Consider the following 24,492-nt stretch of genomic DNA (forward strand, 5'->3'; position numbering starts at 1 on the left):
TTGTCTTTAAAATGTTTTATTGGATTCAATCATATGGGACAGTTGTTAGTTATTCCAGAGATACCCAAATAACCAATTAGTGTTCTTCCAAATTTTTTGTTCGTCATTTGAAGACAAAAAAAAATATTTATAAAAAAGTTCAAAACAAAAAATGAGTGGACCTGCAGAGAAAATAAAAAGTAAAAAACATCAAAACGAAGAAAGATTAAAGGCAAACATTGTTCATATTAATTCAATAATCATAATAATAATGATGGTTTCTGATGTAGGCACAAAGCTTGAAATTTGAGAAAAAATATTGGTTGATACGACTGGCTTTAATATTTGACAGAACTATATACCTTATTGGCCATGAAAAGATGAATGGCAAAAGTTGACCAGAGCAGGATTTGAACTCACAATGTAACAATCAAGAAGAAATGCCACTGACATGTTAATGATTCTGTTTGCTCTCAGCCACTTAATAGTAATAAACCTTTCCACTATAGACACAAAGCCTGAAATTTTGGTGAGAGGGGACTAGTTGATCACATTGACCCCAGTGTATAACTGGTACTTAATTTATCGATCCTGAAAGGATGAAAAGCAAAATCCACCTGGGAATTTGATCTCAGAATGTAAAGACATGAAATGCTGCTGAGCATTTTGCCCAGCATACTAACAAATCTGCCAGGTTGCTACCTTAATTATAATAATAATCCTTTCTGCTGTAGGCACAAGGCCTGAAATTTTGGGGGAGAGTACTAGTTGATTACATTGACCCCAGTGTTTCACTGGTACTTAATTTATTGACCCGGATAGGATAAGAGGCAAAGTCAACCTCGGCAGAATTTGAACTCAGAATGCAGCGACGGGTGAAATACTGCTAAGCATTATGTCCAGCTAACGAATCTGCCAGCTCGCTGCCTTAATAACATCATCATCATCATCATCATCATCGTTTAGCGTCCGTTTTCCATGCTGGCATGGGTTGGACGGTTCTACTGGGGTCTGTGAAGCCAGAAGGCTTCATCAGGCCCAGTCAAATCTGGCAGTGTTTCTACGGCTGGATGCCCTTCCTAACGCCAACCACTCCGTGAGTGTAGTGGGTGCTTTTTTACGTGCCACCCGCACTGGTGCCAGACAGAGCTGGCAAACGGCCACGAACGGATGGTGCTTTTTATGTGCCACCGGCACGAGGGCCAGGCGAGGCTTGCAACGGAGACGAAACGGGGCAGTGCTGGCAACGGTCGCGAAACGGAAAGTTCTCTTACATGCCACCGGCACTGGTAACACATCTGCAATTTCCATTGATCGATTTCAATTCTGATGTACCATTATAGAGATAAACTTAACTGTTTAACCTGTTCCTTGTTTCATTGAAAGATCCATATTCGCATGATTGCTTGGCTCCAAAGGAATTAACTATGGCAATCTCTTTCTGTTGCAAGTAAACGAATATTTACCCGAATCCTTCAAACATTGCAAGGGTCAGAAACACTGCAAACAAGTGACACCGTTTTTGTTTACAGTCAGTGCATGGTGACAACAAAATTCCACACAAACATACGCATGCACAGCCTCATATTTACACATGTATACATGGTTGTAGGCTTTTGAATTTCCCTCTGTAGCTACATGAATGCAGGTGCAATCCCTTCTACCATAACATAACATTGATATAATACACACACACACACATGCCGCGGCCGTTTAATGCCTGCATTCCAAACTGGCAAGGGCTGAATGGATTGACAGGATCTGAAGGGCTCAAGGAATGCTTTGTGCTCCACAGACTTCTTCTGCCTGGTTTCTAAGGCCGGATGCCTTTAGTGTGTATTGGATGTTTTCTCAAGGCACCAGCAAAGTCATGCAGTGTGCAACACCACAAACCAAGAGAGATGTAGCTTTATGTTAAAAGATGAAGGGTTAAAGTATACCAGAAGGGGCCAGAGCACTTCTTGTTGTAGAAGAGTTAGATGGCTACACACATTCTAGAAGAGAGGGTGGAACTGACTGGGGTGGGGCTGGAGCTGGACAGATATATATATATATATAAAGTTCCATCCCACGAGAGTAACTTCTTGTCCAACCCATGCCAGCATGGACAATAGACATTAAATGATGATGATGATGATATATGTACACACACATCCTGGGTATGACTTAAATTTCAAGTAGTAGTGGAACCCAAGTGTGGAGGCACCCCTTAACCCCTATTGCTGCCAAATCTATTCTGACCCAGAGTAGTAGCACCTACTACAGTCCCAGCTTCGGGTTAAATAGAATGTTATGGAAGCAAATCCAAGTAGAAGCCCTCATTGCCTTGTGAGTTCCTTGGGAGAGAAAAAGGTTTAGGGAGTCAACTTGGACAGCAAATCAAGGAATGGGGTGCCACAGGTGGTCCAGGGTCCACTTTGACATTTTTCCTGAAACTCCAAGGTAGGCAGAGCTCTACACAGTAAAACCTTATAGCTTGCTGGTCACTGCTGCCACCTGATCCTTTGGAGGTCAAATCTCCAAGGCTAAAGAAGTAGGACTGGATTGCACAGACCGACTCTCACATTAAAACCACTAAGCATAGACAGGAGAAACCCCGCAGCATCAAACAATCGGTTTACATAGCAACTCGAGGGTAGACACTTCTACTTTATCATCTTCAGACATGAAGAAAATGCTATCACCATTATCATCATCACCTATACATAGACACACATGTGGAGTATAAAATACCCCCCCCCACCAGTTTGCTGCTAAGGGAAATATATGTTACAAGAGAACTACATGAACATTACACATTTGGTGTAAGACCCGAGATCTTACATGAAAGATGACAGAATTAAACATGTGAAAAAAAATCCACACATAACAAAGTATATGAGAAGAAAATACCTTATTTAGAATCCCACATGAGTTTGTGGGTCACCATTTCAGTGACTGTCTTCAGCAGGCTTTCAAAACTACTCACTGTAATAAACATCTTCGAACACATGTTTACAGAAATATACATACGTAATACTTCATTTTTTGGGACAGTTTAACTCAAAGTAAATAAAGCTATGAATAATAACCTGACAAGATTTACATGCTGTTACCGTTAGCTTTATTTGCTTTGAGTTTAATCATTCCAAGAAAGAATTATTTCATGTTGTCTTGAAGTTTCTAAATTCTTATGAAGTCAACAACATATATGTGTATGTAGCCTAACATATGTGTCTGTGTGTCTGTAGCAATGATTAGCTGTAATATTTGAAGGACAGGAAAACTTACCTAAAATAGCCACGTCTAACTTTGCTGTGAAGCTGCTCTTTGTAAATCCTGTTGATGATAATAAAAGTAAAAATAAAGAAACTAAAAACAAAGAAGAGACTGTCATATTTTGAAATTATCAACAAACAATTTGCTCAACTAAAGGCGGTGCTCCAGCATGGCCGCAGTCAAATGACTGAAACAAGTAAAAGAGTAAACACGTTTCCCTCCTTCTCCCTTAAGGCCATCTTGTATTTGGAATCAATGCTTTGTAATTTATAAAAGAATAATGGAACAAATACAAACAAATTCATTGCTTGTAGCAAACATCTGACAAGTTTGCTTAACCCTTTAGTGTTCACATTATTCTGCCAAAATTAATGCTTCTTCATCCACATTGTTTTGAACTAATCATGCATCATCTTGTAGCTACGAGATTTTGATGAGGTAGCTGTTCATTTTTAAGACGATATTGTAGGGTTGGTGTGAGAGACCAGATCTGGCCAATTTGAAAATAAAACAGGCAGAATACTTTTGGCTGGATATAACCGGTTTAAATGCTAGAGTTAAACCCTTTAGCATTCAAAGTGGCAATAACTGGTTCAAATCCTTCTACTGTTTTATGTTAAAACTAGCCAGACCCAGCCCTCACCCCTAACTTACAATATTATTCTAAAAATAAATAATCCGATCAATGAAGGCTCAAGCAACAAGATACTGCATGATTAGGGTTAAAATGTATATGCATACAGGTTTAACCCTTTAGCGTTTAAACTGACCATATTCGGCTAAATATTCTTCTTATGTTCAAACTGGTGGATCCAGCCCCTAGCATCTACTCCATGTTATTCTAAAATAGTCACATCATCAAAAACTTGAAGCCATGAGAAAATGCTTGATTAATTCAAAACAATGGAAATAGACATTACTTTTGACAAAATGATCTGAATGCTAAAGGGTTAAGCCAGTTCCTAATTCATTTCTCTTTGCTTTTTTGATGCCAGCATGGGTTAGAGGAAAATATTATGGAGGTACTGTTTTATAGCTGGATGCTGTGCCCGTCAGAAACGCTTGCCTGCTTCTCAAATAAAGGATCTTTAAGTTCACATGTTTGCATGCTTTCAGAAACTCAAAACAAGTGGAAGATTCAATAACAGAAGTGATTGCCGCAGCTGTATGCTACGTACACCACATGTTCGGCTGAGTTAGTTCCTTTCAGCACTCTCCTCATTAGAAGTGTCATGAGTCAGAGATTGATTGATTAGAAATAAGTAATCAATGATGGTAGTGTTCGGAAATTGTGATGAACAGCAAAAATTTGAGTTGAAGTTAGAGTTGCAGTGCTGAACAGGTGCATATTTCATCACCCTCGCAAAATATAAACTGAAAGTTAGCCCATGTGGGATTTAGTTAAGTTAAGTTAATTTTGGGCTCAAAGAGCAAAGCCATGTAGGGGGACATGGAATTATGTACAGGGAGGGTGTTCATGCAAAGAGTTCAGGCCATTTCTGGTCAAGAGAGACTTTGAACTGAGCGGTCATCGGCATCTTCACTATCTCGTCCAGCAGCTTATTCCATGGATCCGCAACCCGGACAGAGAAAGCCTCTCTCCTTTGATTGAGATGAAATCGTCGCAGATAGAGCTTTTCGGAGACCAAGAACCATGCGGGTAGCCAGCTTCTGGACTCTTTCAAGATGCTGTATGTCTTTGAGGAGATAAGGAGAAGAGGCTTGAATACCGTACTTCAATATGGGTCTCACCAGCGTGACATAGAGCCGTAGGAATATGGATAAACACTGCAAAGCATTGAATCGATTGCTGTAACGAGTTTCTTGCTAATTGTGTCTAGTGTGTGTAGGAGAGGTAGTCAGAACATGATCTTTCTCTTTCCCAGTTTGTCAGATTTTCTTTTCTAAAAAGATCAACATCACCCATAAAAATGATGACACTTACTTTATCTATAAATTCTGATAAATCTCGTCGCATGGCATAGGCATCTTCGCCATCAGCGTAATATTTTGGTTCCACTTCACTGATCCTGATTGTAAAAAAAAAAACAGAAACTACAGTAAGGGTGATTGCTTGTTTCATGAGAGATGGTGCATGGCTAAACAACAACACTTTTATAAGATACAAGAGTAGAATTCATAGACTTTAACAATTGAAGAAGAGAATCGACTTACGAAAACTTGAGTGTGTTGGTGTAAAGGTGGAGAGCTGCTCTGTTGCTTTTCCTGACATGCAAACTGACGTACTTGGCATTGAAACATTCTACCATCGCCCTTGAAGCTTGGTCCATCAGCTTTTGAGCCAACCCTAAGCGACGATAGGACCGCTTCACAGCCTGGCAAGGAGAGACAGGTTGATGAGAAAAAGGGAAACAAAATGAAGAACATATCAAGAGAATGGTTACACAAAAGCAAAAAAGAAAGATTATAAGGTTAAGAAAAAACAAAATCTCTTGAGGAAAAAATCTGAAATGGTTTTGGAAAATTCTACAATTTAAAAATGATAGAAATCCTTGTTGCTGTTTATTAAAACAGTTTTTATATAAACTGGTAGCTTAAACATGGGCAGTAATTTCTTCAAAACTATTTTAGAAAAGGTTTCTTATGTACAAGCCTTAACTCTTAACATGTGGTCTCTCAGTGTGTTAAGACCAGCAGCCAAATCTCTATCAAATCAAACCCTACTGCCTTAAACAAGGAATGACACTGAATAATAATGTGGTCGAAGGCACTCTTGAAACAGGATGGAATTAAAAAGCTCTTTATCTTAATCAAAGCTAAACAACAATACTTGTACAAATGTTTATGATATTTATATAATGTTGTTTAGGCCTTAGAAAACCTAAACGGTGCTGATCTATGCTGAAAGGGATTTCAGCCATTGCACAACTGACCACACTGACTAATGTGGTCTTCAGCTTTTTTGAAGACAGAGGGTGTGAATTGAGATTTGATTGCTTTTTCTAGCTGCTTGAGCAACCACATAGAGGCACCATCACTGGCTAAATATAACACATAGGTTTAAAATGTGAAACAAGACAAATCTAAGGTTTGGGGCCGTATTCTTTAATCTTCTTTATCCTCTATAAAGTGCATCAAATGGAAAAGTTAGGATGTGTCACATCCAAATTTTCAGTGAGACACTCGTAACATTATTCCACTGCAAACTTCATAGACAAAGAGTAGTCATGGCGTGGGACATGTAAGCTTGACATCACATAAATGTTTGTATCCTGACATGTCATCAAAACACTGTTCTGCCACAGGTTATGAAACCCTGCTCTCAGACTGAATACAACTTCTCTTAACCCTTTCGTTACCAACCCGGCTGAAACCGGCTCCGAGTACAAATGTCTTGTTTCCATAAGTTTTGAATTAAAATCTTCCACCAAACCTTAGTCCCAATTTATGTTCCTGACACTAGCTGAATGATAACTAAGTTATTTTACTAAATTCTTTGTTATATTTTAAAATTAATTGAAAGAAACACAGAGCATCTCAAAATAAATACAGTAACGAAAGGGTTAAAGAGAACTGCAGCATGGAACTAAAACACCTGTCTTTCCTTAACACTTTCTTTACCATTATTTTTATTGGAATCTTGGTGGAAGGTTTTAATTTCTATCACTTCAACCTTTTTGTTGGAAAACATTGCCTTTGTTTCATTTAACTTTGGAAATAATGAAGAATTCAGTAAAATAACCATCTCGTTAAGCTGGTGTTGGGAAACGAACATGAAATTCTGATGGGCACTTTAAATGTAACACGTAAATTTTGTATTATAGAACCAAAGATATTCTAAGGTGGGTTGGTATTAAACATTTTTTAAATTGTTTCTTTCACCTTCCTTTTACTAACACTTAAGAAGCAAAAAAAAAAAAAAAAAAATTAAAGCAAATTAGAATTTGAATTAATCATAGAAATTACTATAGATAACAATATTAATTAGTCAAACATCTAATTAATTGTTTTTGAAGTACAAATATATTATTAATTGGTTCAAGATACAAAACCATTATTCTTTAAAACTAAAATTGCAATTTTTGTTTTTAATTGAAATATACAAACAGCTCCTCACAGAAAGTTTTGAAAATTTCACTCAAATCATTGCAAACTACCAAAACATTTCTTTCATTTATAGCACAGACGTTGACCAAACAATAAAACAGGAAAATCATTTACAATTACTCCCTACATACATAGAAAAGCTTTCATGACAAAAGAAAAATTCAGTTAGTATGCACAAGCACACATCCCTTCCAGCCACCCTCAGGTAATACATATGTGTGTTTGAGTGTGTGTGTTAGGAAGGGTATCCAGCCATAGAAACCACGCCAAAAAGAAAACAGGGAGCCTGGGCAGCTCTCCAGCTCCTGTCAAACCGTCCAACTCATGCCAGCATCAAAAACACACAGTAAATGATGACATATGTACTACATATATAAAAACTATATATATATATATAGGCGCAGGAGTAGCTGTGTGGTAAGTAGCTTGCTTACCAACCACATGGTTCCGGGTTCAGTCCCACTGCATGGCATCTTGGGCAAGTGTCTTCTGCTATAGCCTCGGGCCGACCAATGCCTTGTGAGTGGATTTGGTAGACGGAAACTGAAAGAAGCCTGTCGTATATATGTATATATATATCTATGTGTGTGTATATGTTTGTCCCCCCACCATCGCTTGTGTGTTTACGTCCCCGTCACTTAATGGTTCGGCAAAAAGAGACTGATAGAATAAGTACTGGGCTTACAAAGATTAAGTCCCGGGGTCGATTTGCTCGACTAAAGGTGGTGCTCCAGCATGGCCGCAGTCAAATGACTGAAACAAGAGTATATATATTTATACATGCATATATAGATATATATGTGTGTGTGTATTTATAAATGCCTACATAGATACATACATCATCATTGAACATGTGTTTTGGATGCTGGCATAGATTGGATGGTTCGAAAGGAGCTGATAAATGAGAGGAGACTGTGTGAAGCTCTACTGTCAGCTTTGATATAGTTGCTACAGCTGGATGCTCTTCCTGAAGCCAACTATTTTACAGAATGCAATGGGGACTTTTTACATGGCATCAACACTGTCAAGGTCACCAAGTAACTCACAAACCAAAAATTCTATGACTGGGAGGGGGGGGGAGAGTATTGGTAGCTGGCTCTTGTGCCAGAGGTAAGTGTATTGGTGTCAAGGAGATACATGGCTACCCCAACTGGAAAAGGAAGGAGAGGAGGAGAGTTGATGGTATATATCTCAGCTCGCAGAAATGTAGGGCAAAATGCTTAGCGGTATTTCATCTGCCGCTACGTTCTGAGTTCAAATTCCACCGAGGTCGACTTTCAGGGTCGATTAAATAAGTACCAGTTACGCACTGGGGTTGATATAATTGACTTAATCCGTTTGTCTGTCCTTGTTTGTCCCCTCTGTGTTTAGCTCCTTGTGGGTAATAAAGAAATAGGTATATCTCTCAACATATAGAAAGGCAACACAGACTTGTATAATCTTTTTATTTTCTTATCTTATATTCTGTTGCTAATGTTTCCCCAAGAAAGTCAGTCTAAACATTATTTGCACAATTTATAAATGTACGTGCAGGATTTAGAAATATTTTTATCTAGCAGTGTAGCAACAGGTTTCAATTAATATATATGACAAAGTGGTGAGAAAGGACCTTCAGATGTTGGGCCTAACAGAAGAGCTGACAAGGGACCCCGGGGCTTCTGGTGGTTTGCTGTGCTTGAGAAGACACGTCATGCAAAGTAAATACATGCTTGTCCATGCAAACAGGCATGTCCCCAGCATCCCTCTTCAGCTGAGCAATGCTAACCATGGGCTCACGGGTGCTGTGACGCATAGAAAACATCTGTGCCGGCGTCACATGAAAGCACCCGGTACACTTTATAAAAAGGCTGGTGTTAGGAAGGGCATCGAGCTGGAGAAACAAATGCCAAAACAGACAGAGTGCTCCAGCTGACCAGTTCCTGTCACACCAGCCAACCCATGCCAGCATGGAAAACAGACATTAAATGATGCTGACGATGATGGTATATCATAATGCCTCACAGTGAGTTAATCCTTTAGCATTTAAGCTGGACATACCCGCCTCAGTTAATCTATCAGTTCCAGCCCATCACCCCTACCCAATAGGGTCATTCTAAAAATAGTCACATCATTGAAACAGGAAAACTATAAGACAAATGCATGATTAATTCAACATATTTGACAAAGTAATCTGAATGCTAAAGGGTTATACAAGAAGGTAAACACACTCCAACCATGCCATGGGCAAAGAAAAAGAAAATGAGGGAGTCTTTTAACAAGATCAACACCACCCCAAAAAATGATGACACTTTATCTATAAATACTGATAAATCATTGAATGTGTTTATGTCGGCAGTGCTGCTGGACTGGCTCCTGTGCAGGTGGCACATAAAAAGCACCATTTGGGCGTGGTCGTTGCCAATACCACCAAACTGGCCCTCGTGCCGGTGGCACGTAAAAAGCACCCACTACACTCTCGGAGTGGTTGGTGTTAGGAAGGGCATCCAGCTGTAGAAACTCTGCCAGATCAGACTGGAACCTGGTGCAGATCTCTGGTTTACCAGTTCCAGTCAAACCATCCAACCCATGCCAGCATGGAAAGCAGACATTAGATGATGATGATGATGATGATGATACACACCCATATACTTGTTATATTATTGAATTACCAGCTATGTAGACCACATCCCAAGAAAATACTTGGTGTTTTACAGAGGTAGAGTTTGACATTAAATCTTTTAAGAATTAGGCGAGGGCTTTACATCTGCGACAGAGTCTCTACACATTCTCTGAATTTTAGTCTTTGAAATAAATACCGAAATCCAATGAAACAACATTTATACATATGCAAGGCATCACCCAGTTAACATATATTACTTTGTAATGATGGATCTTGAAGCAGATAAAGCTATAAATAATAGTGTGCAAATATTGGGGCTAAAAACCTTAGGTATAGAAAAAGTGAACGGCTGCACATAAGTCACAAACACACATCTTTAAAAATGGCAAGGTGTAAAAATCTTGGGCTTTTTCTGTCAAAAAGGATTTTCAACTCAATATTTATAGCTTGAACTGCTTCAAGATCCACTATTCCAAACAAGAGTTATTTCAAGTACTCTCAAATTTATAAATTTTTATGACAGCAACAGACACACACACACATATATATAGTTTACTGTTCCGTTAAGGTAAGATCAACAAAACAATTGCTCCATCTAGTGAGAGATAAATATCATTTAACGTAAAACAGTATAAAGATAAGTGTTACAAACAGCACGTAGCTATGCAGGTTTTTATAACATGCCTTGTGTCCCCAGGCAATCTCCAGGTTCTGAGAATATGTCCCGTTCTATTTGAAAATCAGGATGTTGGTACACGAGACACCTTGAACAAAAATGAGGAGGTTGACGCAAAAAGCCAACCTTTGTGGTTATGCAAACCTTCCAGCACATCAACAAGCATAAAGTCTCAAGAGGTGAGGTTGAAAACCAACTGCAGACCATAGACAATCAAGAGGAGAATTGTAGAGAAATTCATGCCATGAGTGAATGGATCTAGGAAATGCAACTTATGTCAAACTGAAAAATCATACATTCCTTTTAGATCTAACAATTCTACCTCATTAGTTAATTACTCTACTATAACAAGTATGAGGTCTATGGTCAAAGGGGACGTAATTCAATTATTCTTTCTTTACTTTTCACCATTTTTATTCACACTTCCACTTTCTGCAGCAACCTTCTCTTTTCTTCCTCATGTACCAGTGTTTTTGAAATAGAACAGATTATGTGCTCAGAACCTGAAGAGTGCTTGGAGACCCAAGGAATGTCATAAAAACCCACCTAGCCATGTGTCTTCACAACAAGAAACAATTAGTGGCTCTTATCTTTATACTGTGTAAATTCCTTGTCGAAGGAATTGGTGGAGACAGCAAAAAGAAAAGAAAATCAACCAAACAAAATCGAACAAATTCAGTTAGCAAATTTAGATTCAACAAAGAAGAGAAGCAGAAGAATCTGCACACAAAGAACAGTCCGGTGCTTTTAGACACAATCTCTACTCTATCCACGCTGAAGACATCAAGGCGGCAATCCATTCGGCTAAGTCTGCAAGTCCTTCGTTTTAGTTTTGTTTTGCTGTTTTTAACGAGACACATGCTGCGAGGGTCAAATCACATACAGGTATGATTTTTATTTTGGGTAGGTGAGGGTGAGAAAACTGTTCTCCACTGCAACCTGTCTTGATTAGTTTTTATAACGCCAAGGGTCACCTACCAGCGATGTTATGTGTCCATGAGGGACAGAATCCTCTGGGTCCTCTTCCCTGTAAATAGAAGAACTTCTTTCACTGGAAGAATAAAATAAAATGTAAAATAGGATAATACTGCACATACACTTTTCTAAATAGCTACAGAGGGGGGGGACTTTGCTTCTTATATTTTTTTAATTTATAAATACCTATATTTAGTGAAATCTAAATCTAAATCTATATATATATATGGTGATGGGCATGGTTAGACCCAACTTGACAGCTTGTTGTCAATGTAAAAGCAAAGTGTGCGATATACAACACTCCTGGAGAATCTTATCAAGAGAAGTATAAAGGTTTACTGTTTCCTGTTCCATGGCTCCATGCTTATAGTATTAAGAATAGGGAGAACAACCAACTTCAGCAGTAATTGAGAACAAGACAAATCTTGCCTTGTGCCAGGGTAAAACCATAGAATGGAAACCGTTACGAGTATTTATGGAATCTTCCCTCTCTCGGTTTACTTCACAAACACAAACAGTATCATATGTGAAGAGTGTAGTACTACATATGTGTGTGTGTGTGTGTGCATACACACAGCTCTCTCTCTTTCTGTTATATATATATATATATATATATGGTGCAACCCATGTCAGCATGTTCCTTTCTTTTTTTTAAATGGATATAAACTATATGCTTTATATATACCTATTGTTTTAAGGGAATTTCATTCCCCCAGAAATACTAGGTATTGAACCAGTACTTCCTTGCATGCAACCATCCCTTCACGAGGTTAACATATCCTCTAAAACGTGTACCAGTACAGAAGATTTATAAACCAGGTAAATTTAGCTATTTCTTCTAAGATTAAAAAAATGATTTCCGAACCTCACTGCATTCTCATCAGAGGTTCCTGCATCAATTTGACAAATTGCAGAGAACCAAGCAGCCAATCCGTTTATTTACTGAACAATTTCAGTAAAAGACTGGGGGCTGCTAATCTGCAGATCATAAATGTTAACACTTTATTAACAAGGAGGGGGGGGGAGTCTACACACACACACGAAATTGAAATGAATGTTGACCTCATGACATAGGTTTCACACCAGTGCAATGTCCAGGCGAGAACTGTCCAATGGAGAATTTGTTTCAGTCCCAATAAAATATCCCAAGATGCAATGAGCCCTTCCGTCTCATTGATCTGAACTTAATCAGCACACACACACACACACACACACAAACAGAAAGGGTCAGAGTTATTAGTGCCAGACTGAATGTCAGATGGAATATATTGGAGAGATTTGCCCGAGACTTCCCGACTCCCTTTCCGTTTTACTATGTCTTTTATCATTGTTTCAGTTATTAGGCTGTGGCCATGCTGGGGCACCCTCCTGAAGAATTTAAGTCTAACAAGTTGGCTCCAGCACTTATTGTTCTTTTCAAGCCTTGTACTTAGTCTATCGGTCCCTTTTGCTGACCTGTTAAGTTACAGGGATATAAACAAACCAACACTGGTTGTCAAGCATTGGTGAGGGACAAACACACACACACACATATAAGGGGCTTCTTTCAGTTTCCATCAATTTCACTAATAAGGCTTTGGTTGGCCCAAGGCTATAGAAGAAGACACTTGCCCAAGGCACCATGCAGTGGAAGTGAACCCAGAACCATGTAGATGGGAAGCAAACTTCTTACCCCACATCCATGGCTTATGCCTTCCCACCCATCGCACCATGTATGTAGGATTACATTCTTCAGACACAAAGCTGTTTGTGGGAGGAAATAATACCAGGGGTGGGGGAAGAAAATAAAACAACAAGCAAACTACTTTAACACAGTGGGGTGATGATAAACAAACAACAAATAAAAAGAAAATGCTATCACAAATATGGAGAAGCAAAGCTGGGCGATTTGAAATAAAAGGTACAAAAAAAAAGGTGTGTGCGTATGTGTGTCATCATCATCATCGTTTAACGTCCGCTTTCCATGCTAGCATGGGTTGGACGATTTTGACTGAGGGCAGGCGAACCAGATGTGTGCACCAGGCTCCAATCTTAATCTGGCAGAGTTTCTACAGCTGGATGGCCTTCCTGCTGTAGAAACTCTGCCAGATCAAGATTGGAGCCTGGTGCAGACGTCTGGTTCGCCTGCCCTCAGTCAAAATTGTCCTACCCATGCTAGCATGGAAAGTGGATGTATGTATATATATATATATATATGTATGCATGTATACGTAACATATGGTATAATTATAAACAGGGCAAATTTAAGCAATTCCTCCGCAGACTGAAAAAATGATGAACAACCTTAATCGATTTTTGGACACACAGTGAATTCCTGTGATTGGGTCAATGTCTCAATTTACAAATAATTCTTATTTTATGCGTTAGGGAGAGGAGGAAGAGCAGCAGCAGCAGCAGCCTTGACCTGTTGCAAGGTCACTGAGACTGGTGAAGAGACAGGAATAAAAGGTTGCTGCATAGGAAGCATCAACATTAAATCATCAAGTTGTAACCGGACCAATTGGACAAGAGATCCAGTTTGAATGCGTGCAACAGAGAAGATTCTACTGAAGGCAGGTAAGAGCAAGGTTTTGGTGTACAACAGCGCAACGGATTAGGTTGGTCATCACAAGAACAGACTTGTGTGCAGTTGGTGTTGATCCAGTTTAATTTAGAAGACTTGGATCGAATGGAAACTTCTATTGAAAACACTGAATTGAAATTTCAGGGTAGTGAGATTAAACAAGAAACCCCAAGATCACAAAGTGAACTTCTTAATTACCTGGTCACTACTCACACCTGTTAAAAATTATTATCCTTAATGTTTTTGTTATTAGTTAAGTTTTTACAAACTCCTCACCAAATTCCTTTTATTAGAATATATAGATATTAACAAAATTAGAACTGAACAAGGATGTATCACAAGCACCAACTTGGTTTTGGGGTTAGGAAATTTGCTTAGGAATGGCAGGGATGCTGTCTTTTACACAAGTTGGAGGATGGCCAATATCTTGTGAATGAAAATGACAGGTGAAAAAACTGAAGAAGCCCATTGTGTCTTCTTCATTTTAAAGTCCGCTTTCCCATGCTTGTATGGGTTGGATAGAATTCATTGAGGTAGATTTTCTACAGCCAGATGTCCTTCCTGTGACTGATGCTCACCTATTTACAAATAAAGGCAATATTATGCCACAGCCAGACATGTTTCCACAGATTGGAAAGAGAAAACACTGCTTGTACAATGGAGTTAAGACAGGGCGACAGAGTCTCTGTCAACCAAATCCACTCACAAGGCTTTGTTTGGCCAAGAGCTATCAGTCTATTCACATTGCTACAGGTCTTTCCATAGACATCATGCTGCACTAATGTGTGTGACTATGTAAAAACATTCACCATTTGGCTAAATGCCTCGTATCTCTCACTAAGACAATTCTCAGGTAGACTGAGTGTTAAGGCTGAGAGTGAGGTGGGAGGGAGAGAGAAGACAATAATCAAATAACAAGAAAGAGGTTGACAGCTAAAGAATAAGAGCAGAGAATGTGAGAAGGTAGACGAAGCAGGGAGCGAAAATTTCTAGCATAACAAAAAATACGATGGCAGAACTTATTGAGAGGGAATTTGCAGAATAACATGGCAGTATGAATACAACAATAAAAAAAATTAAAATATAAGCCTACTTACATTTTTGCAAGAACATATCCTACAATTTTGCCATTTTCATCCTCTGCTACATACGACAACTGAAATAAAGGAAATGACAGAGAACTTGTAATTATTCATTTGATAACGATGCTTTCATTCAATGTCTCTCCTTCTCTCTCTCTCGCATATTTGTGCTGTAATCCAAGTTGGAACAAAACTCACAAAGCTTATCTTCAGGATCAAACTCCTGGATAGGATGCTAACCCATAGCAGATCCACTTTTCTAGACACATCTCTGGTAGCAAAGGGATTAATGCAAGGAAATTAGTGATGAACTATTGATTTGTACAGGTGGGTTTTTTTTTTTTCCTTGATAGTATAGGTTACACATGATTTTACCACAAGGTATTCTTTCCATCACTGACTTATACCTGCAAGTAGGGGATTTTTTTTATGCCTAAAGTCTTAGAAAATGCAAAGTGAGCAGCCATAGGGCCAGCAAGTGATATCAACATCATTACAGTTTAAGTCAAGCATGGAATATCAACATACTGTGTGTGACTGAGTGGTTAAATAGTTTGCTCCCTAAGCACATGGTTTTAGTTTCAATCTCACTGTGAGGTACCTTGGGCAAGTGTCTTCTACTATAGGCACAAACACCCATAAATGAATGTTTGTGTTTTCTTGTCATCACACTGTATGGTAGCTATGGATTATTCAGGAGTAGGGAATGATGCGTTGTGTCGTATTATTTACAGCTTAATGTAAGTGGTGATGGGTTTTGGTGACCAAGCTGAAAGAGACAAGGCTGTTGTATTGGCATTAGAAGATGGTTCAAGGACTTAACGGAAGAAGTACGTACATGACATGGGAAATCTATGCAAAAGAAAACAACAAAGAATATGGGGTCATCGTTGTGGGTGTGCCTTTGGCTGAAAATAAGAACTTTAACCTTTTAGGATTCAGACTATTCAGTCATATATATCATCATCATAATCATTTAATGTCTGTTGTCCATGCTGGCATGGGTTGGACAGTTTGACCAGGCCTGGCAAGCTGCATCACAATCATGTTTGATTTGGTATGGTTTCTATGGCTGGATGCCCTTCCTAATGCCAACTACTCCAAGAGTGTAATAGGTGCTTTTACGTGCCACCGACACAAGTGCCATTTGCGTGACACCAGTATCTGCTATGATTGCGATTTTACGTAGCTTGATGGGTCTTCTTCTCAAGCACAACATAATGCCAAGATCTTGGTCATTTGTCATTGGCTCTGTGGAACCCAGTACTTGAAAGGAGCTTTTCACATGCCACTGGCACCAGCCTCTTTGCCTGTGAGGCCCAACGCTCGAAAAGTGCTTTTTACATGTCAGTTACGTGACACCAGCATTGGCCATGACTACAAAGTTCAAAGATCATGCTTCACCACCTCATCCCATGTCTTCTTGTGTCTACCTCTACCAAAGGTTCCCTCCACAGTTAGAGATTGGCACTTCTTTATGCAGCTGTTCTCATTCATATGCATCACATGACCATACCAGTGCAGTCGTCTCTTGCACACCACATCCAATACATCTTATGCCTAACTTTTCTCTCAAGATGTTTACACTCTATCGAACATGCACATCCAGTGAAGCATACCGGCTTCATTTCTTTCAAGCCTATGTATGCCCTCGGCTGTCACAACCCATGTTTTACTGCCATGTAGCATAGCTGTTTGCACACAAGCATCATACAATCTGCCTTTCACTGAGGGAGAGGCCCTTTGTTGCCAGCAGAGGTAGGAGCTCCCTGAAGTTTTCCCAGCCTATTCTTATTCTCACAGCTATGCTCTCAGAGCATCCACCTCCACTACTAACTTGATCACCTAGATAATGGAAGCTATCTACTACCTCCAGCGTACCCACCTGGCAGTTCATGGAGTCTATATTCTGTACATCTTCAGTGTTTATTGTACCTGTGCATCTTCCACACACAATAACTATTTTCCTTGTTAACCTTCCTTTGATATTGCAGCACATCCACATTCTGTTAAATTAATCCTGCATTAACTCATAGCCTTGAGATTTTCATGATGTGACTGTTGCATTTTAGAAAGACATTGTTAGGCAGTGGTGAGAGGCCAGATTTGGCTGGTTTCAATATAAAAAAGGTAGAATATTTGGGCCAGTTCCGACCGGTTTAAATGTTAAAAGGTTAGAAAAATGTCAATACCCACCTGAGGCCAAGAAAGACCATGGTAAAAGTAATATTTCATTTGGTAGTTTTCAGGTAAACACAGCAAATTACAATGCTGCATGTTCATGAGATCTTCCGGCTGAAGAATGAAAAGCAAAAAATGGAAATAAGTTTTGTACAGTTGTAAGACTTACTAACAATACCTTATAGACATAAAAAAAAAAAGTAATTAGTGTAACGTAAATGAATTCAAAGCATTAAGACTCCTGCCTTATTGTCATCATAACAACAGGGGCTTCTTGAGTCAACATGGGGTCTCTTGGAATTAGCAAGGGATCTTTTGCAGAGCTGAATGTAACAACTTTTGCATGGCAACAGTTGCCATTTGACAGCAGCCGGTCATTGATTACTGCCAAATCCTGGGCCACATGGATTTCACAATGCAGTTTACTCTGCAACACTCACACCTGTTATTGTTCTAGGCTAGAACAGAGGTGGGTGTTGTGTTAGTTCAAAGGTAAATCTGTTCTTCTCGTTACCTACAGTTTCACCTTGGCATTGGACACAGTTCAAAGCCACACCCAGGGCATATGCAAAGAGCATCCTTCTCAATACAGAAAGAGCTTGACAATGGCTTTGATAGTCTATCTTTTATCATTAAACTGTGGCCATGCTGGGGCAGCACCTTGAAATTTTAGTCGAATGAATAAACCAACTTCAGCATTTCTTTTTTAAGCCTGGTATTTATTATATCAGTCTCTATTGCCAAACTGCTAAGTTATGTGGACACAAACATATCAATACCAGTTGTCTAGAAAATCCACCGACAAGGTCTTAGTTGGCCCGAGGCTATAGTAGAAGACACTTGCCCAAGGTGCTGCACAGTGGGACTGAATCCGAAACCACGTGGTTGGGAAGCAAGCTTCTTACCACACAGCCACACCTGTGGCACCATGCTTTTGCTAAGGGCTCAATGCATCTCATGGCTTAAGCACAAGATCAAAGAGGTTTATAGAGAGATTCCACTTTTTTTCTACTTTCACTGCACTGATGGCTTCTGTTGTTGTATTGAACAACAGACCAAATTTTGATATATTTTAGAGAATCGTACACTCTTAACAAAGGGCGAAAAACGCTCAACTAAAACTGATGTTATTTACAGGGACACAAATTGAAATCATAATTTAATGAAGAGATTACAGGTGCTGCGTTGAGCACCTGGTCAAGGTACATAACTCTGCTAGTTCCCCTTCGTGTGTTAAGAAAAAAGAAAAAGACCGGACGAGTGCTACTTAATGGATTAGCTGGAAATCTAGCAGTGAAAGAAAGAAAGAAAAATTCATGTTATAATAAAAAGAGAAGAAATAAAGAATTAATATTAGCAACAAAGAAGCTTATGTGTGGTTGCTCAGCCAGTAAAAACAGAGGCTGCAGTTCTAAATTTCTTTCCAGGGGACACTTAGGATATTGCATTCTGCAATATATGTTGTAATAAAAGAATGGAAGGTCATAGCTGGAACACCTTCGATCGCAGGTGCATTTAATTAGAATTCACCCAGTGCTAGACAATTAAACTTTGTGCTAACAAGGGAAGGAGCCGCTTACTTGGTAATTCGAGCTGCTTTTAAAATGCAGCTCGAATTAGGTCCTACAAGCGAAAGGTGCGCGAATATATTCATTTGCATACGCGCAAGTCGTTGTAGGATCGACTACTTACGACTAGCTATAGCGCGGGTGCGCGCACCGGGACCACTGTTCGCTAGTAGTACCAACAATACTAAAGGGATAATCAAACGTGTGTGAAAATATGTAGAAACCACTTGAAACAGAAATAAACTAATAAATTTGCTTGTTGGTTGCTGTGACTTTCCGAGTTAATTAGCAAATCTTTGAAGCAATTACCGACGTAAGTTGAGGTAGGTGTGTATAACAGGAACGACGCAAGGAGGAGAAAGGACAAGAATATTTCCACAAACAACAAGAAAGACAAGTAAAGATATCATGATCATCCCAATGACACATCGTATATTGCTGCTATTTCTAGCAAGCCGGTCAACAACCGTTTTTAAGTTCCTTTATTTTTCTCTCCGTCCGATTCCGACTTTTTTTTTTATGATTTACAAAGAACTCGCTCAACCATCTTTAATACGGCCTCTCTCTCTCTCTCTCCCCATACATACATGTGTGTGTGTGTATGTGTTGTATGTATGTATGCATGTATGTATGTGTGTATGTATGTATGCGTGCATGTATGTATCTATGTATGCATGCAAGTGTGCATGTATGTATGTAATGTATGTGTGTATGTATGTATCTATGTATATATGCATGTATGTGTGTATATATATGTATGTATGTATGCATGTATGTATATATATGTATGTATGCATGTATGTATGTGTGTGTGTGTATGTATGTAATGTATGTGTGTATGTATGTATCTATGTATATATGCATGTATGTATGTATATATATGTATGTATGTGTGTGTGTATATATGTATCTATGTATGTATGCGTTGCATGTATGTATGTATGTAATGTATGTACGTGTTATACGTATGTAATGTAATGTTCCAAAAGGCCCCAGGGAGAATTTAGCGGATTATTTTTCTCGATGCCGAAGCAAAGAAAACCGATTCTTCTTATTTTTTTCTTTTCGCAGACAAGAAACAAAAGAGGAACAAAAAGACTCACCGTTGCGCATCGAATATTCATTTTGGTGTGTTTTGAGGTTCAGAATAACAATAATAATAAATAAATATTTAAAACCTAAATCTGTTCAAAGGACAGAAGAAGAAGAAGCAAACGTTGGTCGAATCAAAGAAAAGCCAAGAACCGGAGACCGGACAGGAAGTTGAAGACGATGTCGCGCATGCTCAATGTTATTCCGGAACCGGAAATAGATATCACTTTCCTAACCGGAAGTGAGGCGTCCACCTATAAACATTCTCCACTTGTACTTTCCGTTTTCACCAAATTCCTTCCCACTTTTGACAGCTTCATTCATTTCACAGTAAGTAAAATATTATTTTATATTATTTGTTGTCATCTTCGTCTTTGTTTCCATTTTCTGCGACGATTCTTCGATCGTCGATTTCTTAGAATTTAAAATTAATTAAATCCATTCCGATCCACCACAAAACACACAAGTCAATTTAACAACACGTTTTCTCCAAAGAATCGGTCCGATCCCTGATATATGGAAACACTACGCAAAAGTATCGACCAGCGATCTTCGTTATTCATTTTTAACAACTGATTTCTAAAAGAGCAAATATTTGCATCGAAATCTTTATTTAGCATTCTGATATGCATGCTATTAATGTTGAGTTTAACTTTGCTTTTCAGCCTGCAGGAATCGATAAAATAAAGTGCCAGTCCCCTACTGAGATCGAGTGTGTGGACTGAACCCCCTCCCATCAAGATTGCTGCCTAAGTAACCCGCAGTCTTGGTGCTAGTCTTCTTTGGTTCCACATTATCAAAATGCGATCCAGCTGTGATCATTCCGACTTATTTTTATGCCTTCTCGCCACAATTTATGAATCGACGCACCGTGTGCTTTCTTTGTTAAAAAGGGTCGGATGGAATATGAGGGACATTCGGCTGCTAATTCTAACAGGTCAAAATAACTATGTAGAGGGATTTTTGCGGCTTGCATCTCTTTACTCCTAGTTGATGTTGTGGACAAATGCATCTCTGTCCTGATCTCCTAGTCCGTCTTGGGAATAATTTCTGGTATCTTGTGCCGATTGGAAAAATCTCAGTAGAATCGTTCTGTATTGAAGCCAACTGTGAGAGTTGGTTTCGATTCTCACAGAAGCCCTGTTTCAGCAAGGGACATTACCATCTGTGAAATGGAATCCCGTAATAGACATTCCCATAGAGTTGGGAATACTCTTGTATGATTTCTTCACGATCCTAATTTCTTCCGATCTGTGTTTTAAGCGTCGTAGATTATTACGAATCTGAAGAAGAAAAAAAAAACGGAAATAGCGGATTCTCCACCCGCATTTTGTTTTCTATAAATTTTCGGGTTTAAGTTTTTTTGAAAGATTTTTCTTCCCAATCTTTGTTTCTTCAATTCTTTGCTGTTCCCCACCTGAACAGGATGCCTGTTTGTCGCAGGTGAGCTGCAAGATGCAGGAGGAAAGAGTGAGAGATAGCTGTGGCGAAAGAGTCAGCAGAAGTTTGCCATTACTTTCTGCTGGAGCCACATGGAACTTAGGTGTTTTGCTCATAAACACACACATTACTCGGTTTGAGATTCGAACCTGTGATCCCTTGACTGTGAGTCTTTTGATCTGACCACTAGGCCATTTGCGCATAAACACACACATTGCTTGGTCTGAGATTCGAACTTGTGATCCCTTGACTGTGAGTCTTTTGATCTGACCACTAGGCCATTTGCGCATAAACACACACATTGCTTGGTCTGAGATTCGAACCTGTGATCCCTTGACTGTGAGTCTGCTGCTCTAACCACTAGGCCATTTGCTCATAAGCACACACGTTGCTCGGTCTGAGATTCGAACCTGTGATCCCTTGACTGTGAGTCTTTTGATCTGACCACTAGGCCATTTGCGCATAAACACACACATTGCTTGGTCTGAGATTCGAACCTGTGATCCCTTGACTGTGAGTCTGTTGCTCTAACCACTAAGCCATATGCCTCCACACCAGCTGATGATTGGGAATGAGTAACTTTGAGTACTGGAAATTGGAGCCTTTCAATTATAACGTATTAAAGAATAAATGTGATCGGTGCCAGGCCCCCTGACTCGCTCCTGTGCCGGTGGCACGTAAAAAGCACCGACTACACTCTTGGAGTGGTTGGCACCCAGCTGTAGAAATATTGCCAAATCAGAATGGAGCCTGGTGCAGCCACTGGCTCTCCAGACCTTGGTCAAACCGTCCAACCCATGCCCGCATGGAAAACGGACGTTAAATGATGACAATGATGGGGCCTGTTTGTATGTCTGTGCGTACCCTCGTTTTGACATTATGTGAAATTGTAAATGAACATCACCCTCATTCGAGTTGTTCTTTTTTTTTCTTGTTTTCTGTGGAGACCAAGTCTGGTCATCATCATCATAATCATTGTTTAACGTCCGTTTTCCGTGCTAGCATGGGTTGGGCGGTTCGTCTGGGGTCTAGGAAGCCAGGAGGCTGCACCAGGCTCCAGTCTGATCTGGCAGTGTTTCTACAGCTGGATGCCCTTCCTAATGCCAACCACTCCAAGAGTGTTGTGGGTGCTTTTTACGTGCCACTGGCACAGAGTCCAGAAGAGGCTAGCAACGGCCATGATCGGTAGGTGCCTTTTATGTGCCACTGGCACGGAAGCCAGTCAAGGCAGTGCTGGCATTGGTCATGTTTGAATGGTGCTGGTCATGGGGCAATATTATCCTGCTTGGAACCAAGTGTGGTTTGATGACAGGAAATTATATCTGGCTACTCGTAAAAATTCCATTGAATAATTCTATTTGGTTTGGTTTTTTTTTCTAATATCCTTTTCTTGAATGTTGCAGATATTTATCAATATGTCGCTGACGCTAGACGATAAACTTCTTGGAGAGAAAACACATTATTACTGTAGTAGTAGTGAAGAGGAAGAAGAGGAAGAAGAGAATGATCTTGGAGACGAGGAATCAGGAACAGGGAGATCGATTCGTGAACCTACTTTTATTCCTGAGCCAGAGATTAAAGAATACGAAGGAAGATGTACCAATGTACGGATCCCTTATTTATACCCTCACAAACCTGCTTACCCACCCAGGCATACTTCATTCTTTGCTTCTACTCTCTCTTTCTATCCACTCTCATACCCCATCTTCACCATCCTTTCTCCCTCTCATATTGGGGTAGCCACGTATCGCTTCTATAGCAGGACACCTCAGCCACCGTCCTTAAATACTGCTCTCTCATCTTGTTTTGGGGGCTTGGTCTTGTGGAGTCACTTTGTGATCTCACTGGTGCTGGTAACACACGAAGGAAAGAGGACCCAGAGCACTTTGTAAAGTGGTTGGTGATTGGTCGGGCATCCAACCACAAAAAACCATCTCAAAGCAGACATTCGAGATGGACTCAGCCCTCAGGCTGTCAAATTATCCACCCCACACCACCATGAAATTTGGATTTAAATGATGACAATGTGTGTTTGTGTGTGTGTGTGTGTGTGTGTAAGAAAGAGAAACAGAGTGTGTGTGTGTGTATATATATATATATATATATATGATAATAATGAAATTATTGTATACAGTGCTCAGGTGCCTCACAACTTGTGAAAAGTACATATAAAGCATATGCAGTAATGTACAAATGTCTGGGAAGTGAACAGTGTATGAGTCAGATATATGCTTGCGGGTGTATGGAGGGGAGAAAATCAGGTGTAGTGTTGGCGAATGTCAGGAAGCATGGAAGTTTTGAAGGATGCAGTGCTCCGACAACTAACAACTGATGCCGGCAGTTTGTTCCATGCTTCAGCAACTCTTAGTGTGAAAAGATGTTTCTGAAAGTCATGGGAGCTGTGCTGTTTTCTGACTTTGTAAACATGCCCACGGGTGTTAGACAGGTGGAGTTTGAAAAGGTGCTCAGAGTTAGTGTTTGTAAGAGATATGTATATGGAAAAATAATTTTTTCACAATTATAACAAATTTAATTCTCTGAAGAGGCCGTGGGGCATCCTTGTTAATGCCTCATTTATACCTGCCTTTACGGCTTATAGGTTAAATGAGGTATGACTGTCCTTGCTGCCGAAACAGCTGTCAGATATGATTTAATTACATATTATATTTGAAATTTTATACTTATATCTCTTTGTCTATTTACATTTACTGTATATTTTGTATAATGCCTTTACTGATATGTAATAGTGTAATAAAGTATTGATTGGGTATCATCTGATAGTTGATGTTTTATTGATTTAAGTATGTTTCTCCATTTTCTAATTTTGTAGTATATATATATATATATATATATATATATATATATATATACATACATCCACCCATCCATATATACATACATACATACTCAATCTGTTGGCAAGAAATTTTGAAATAAGACTAAATAATGACATCCATTCATGCATGCATCTATGTATGTATGATTTTGATTTTAATTAGCAGAAGCAAATG

At 39.4% G+C, this 24,492-nt stretch overlaps 2 protein-coding genes across 4 annotated transcripts in view; one reads left to right on the forward strand and one right to left on the reverse strand.

The window, feature by feature from the left end:
- LOC115217336 (N-alpha-acetyltransferase 10) lies at positions 1 to 20,209 on the reverse strand. Of its 3 annotated transcripts, none has more exons than XM_029786995.2 (8): positions 20,053 to 20,209; positions 17,397 to 17,495; positions 15,216 to 15,274; positions 11,559 to 11,607; positions 5,413 to 5,573; positions 5,183 to 5,267; positions 3,250 to 3,297; positions 1 to 161 (listed from the first exon to the last, which is right to left on the reverse strand). In XM_029786995.2, the coding sequence occupies exons 1-7, from the start codon at positions 20,071 to 20,073 to the stop codon at positions 3,265 to 3,267; spliced, it is 507 nt and encodes a 168-aa protein (XP_029642855.1). In that variant the 5' UTR covers positions 20,074 to 20,209; the 3' UTR covers positions 1 to 161; positions 3,250 to 3,264. The 3 variants fall into 3 exon arrangements, with proteins under 3 accessions (XP_029642855.1, XP_029642854.1, XP_036362934.1); XM_029786994.2 differs by having other exon boundaries at positions 11,559 to 11,631; XM_036507041.1 differs by lacking the exon at positions 1 to 161 and having other exon boundaries at positions 3,231 to 3,297; positions 11,559 to 11,631.
- LOC115217159 (phosducin-like protein) overlaps positions 20,207 to 24,492 on the forward strand; it is a 26,222-nt gene continuing 21,936 nt past the window's right edge. The window contains exons 1-2 of the mRNA XM_029786780.2: positions 20,207 to 20,371; positions 22,885 to 23,085. Of these exons, the coding sequence (XP_029642640.2) occupies positions 20,222 to 20,371; positions 22,885 to 23,085 (351 nt within the window). The 5' untranslated portion in view covers positions 20,207 to 20,221. The remainder of the gene's footprint in view (positions 20,372 to 22,884; positions 23,086 to 24,492) is intronic.

This window comes from Octopus sinensis, linkage group LG11 (assembly GCF_006345805.1).
Source record: "Octopus sinensis linkage group LG11, ASM634580v1, whole genome shotgun sequence".
NCBI classification, from domain to species: domain Eukaryota; kingdom Metazoa; phylum Mollusca; class Cephalopoda; order Octopoda; family Octopodidae; genus Octopus; species Octopus sinensis.

Bases quoted from the DNA above. Each gene is read 5' to 3' on its own strand.
- LOC115217336 (XM_029786994.2), bottom strand. From the start codon at position 20,073: ATGAATATTCGATGCGCAACG. The intron at 17,496-20,052 runs GTGAGTCTTTTT...TTCATTCTTCAG, and splicing joins TGAATATTCGATGCGCAACG to CCGGAAGATCTCATGAACAT. The intron at 11,632-15,215 runs GTAAGTAGGCTT...TTATTCTTCCAG, and splicing joins GGATATGTTCTTGCAAAAAT to TGAAAGAAGTTCTTCTATTT.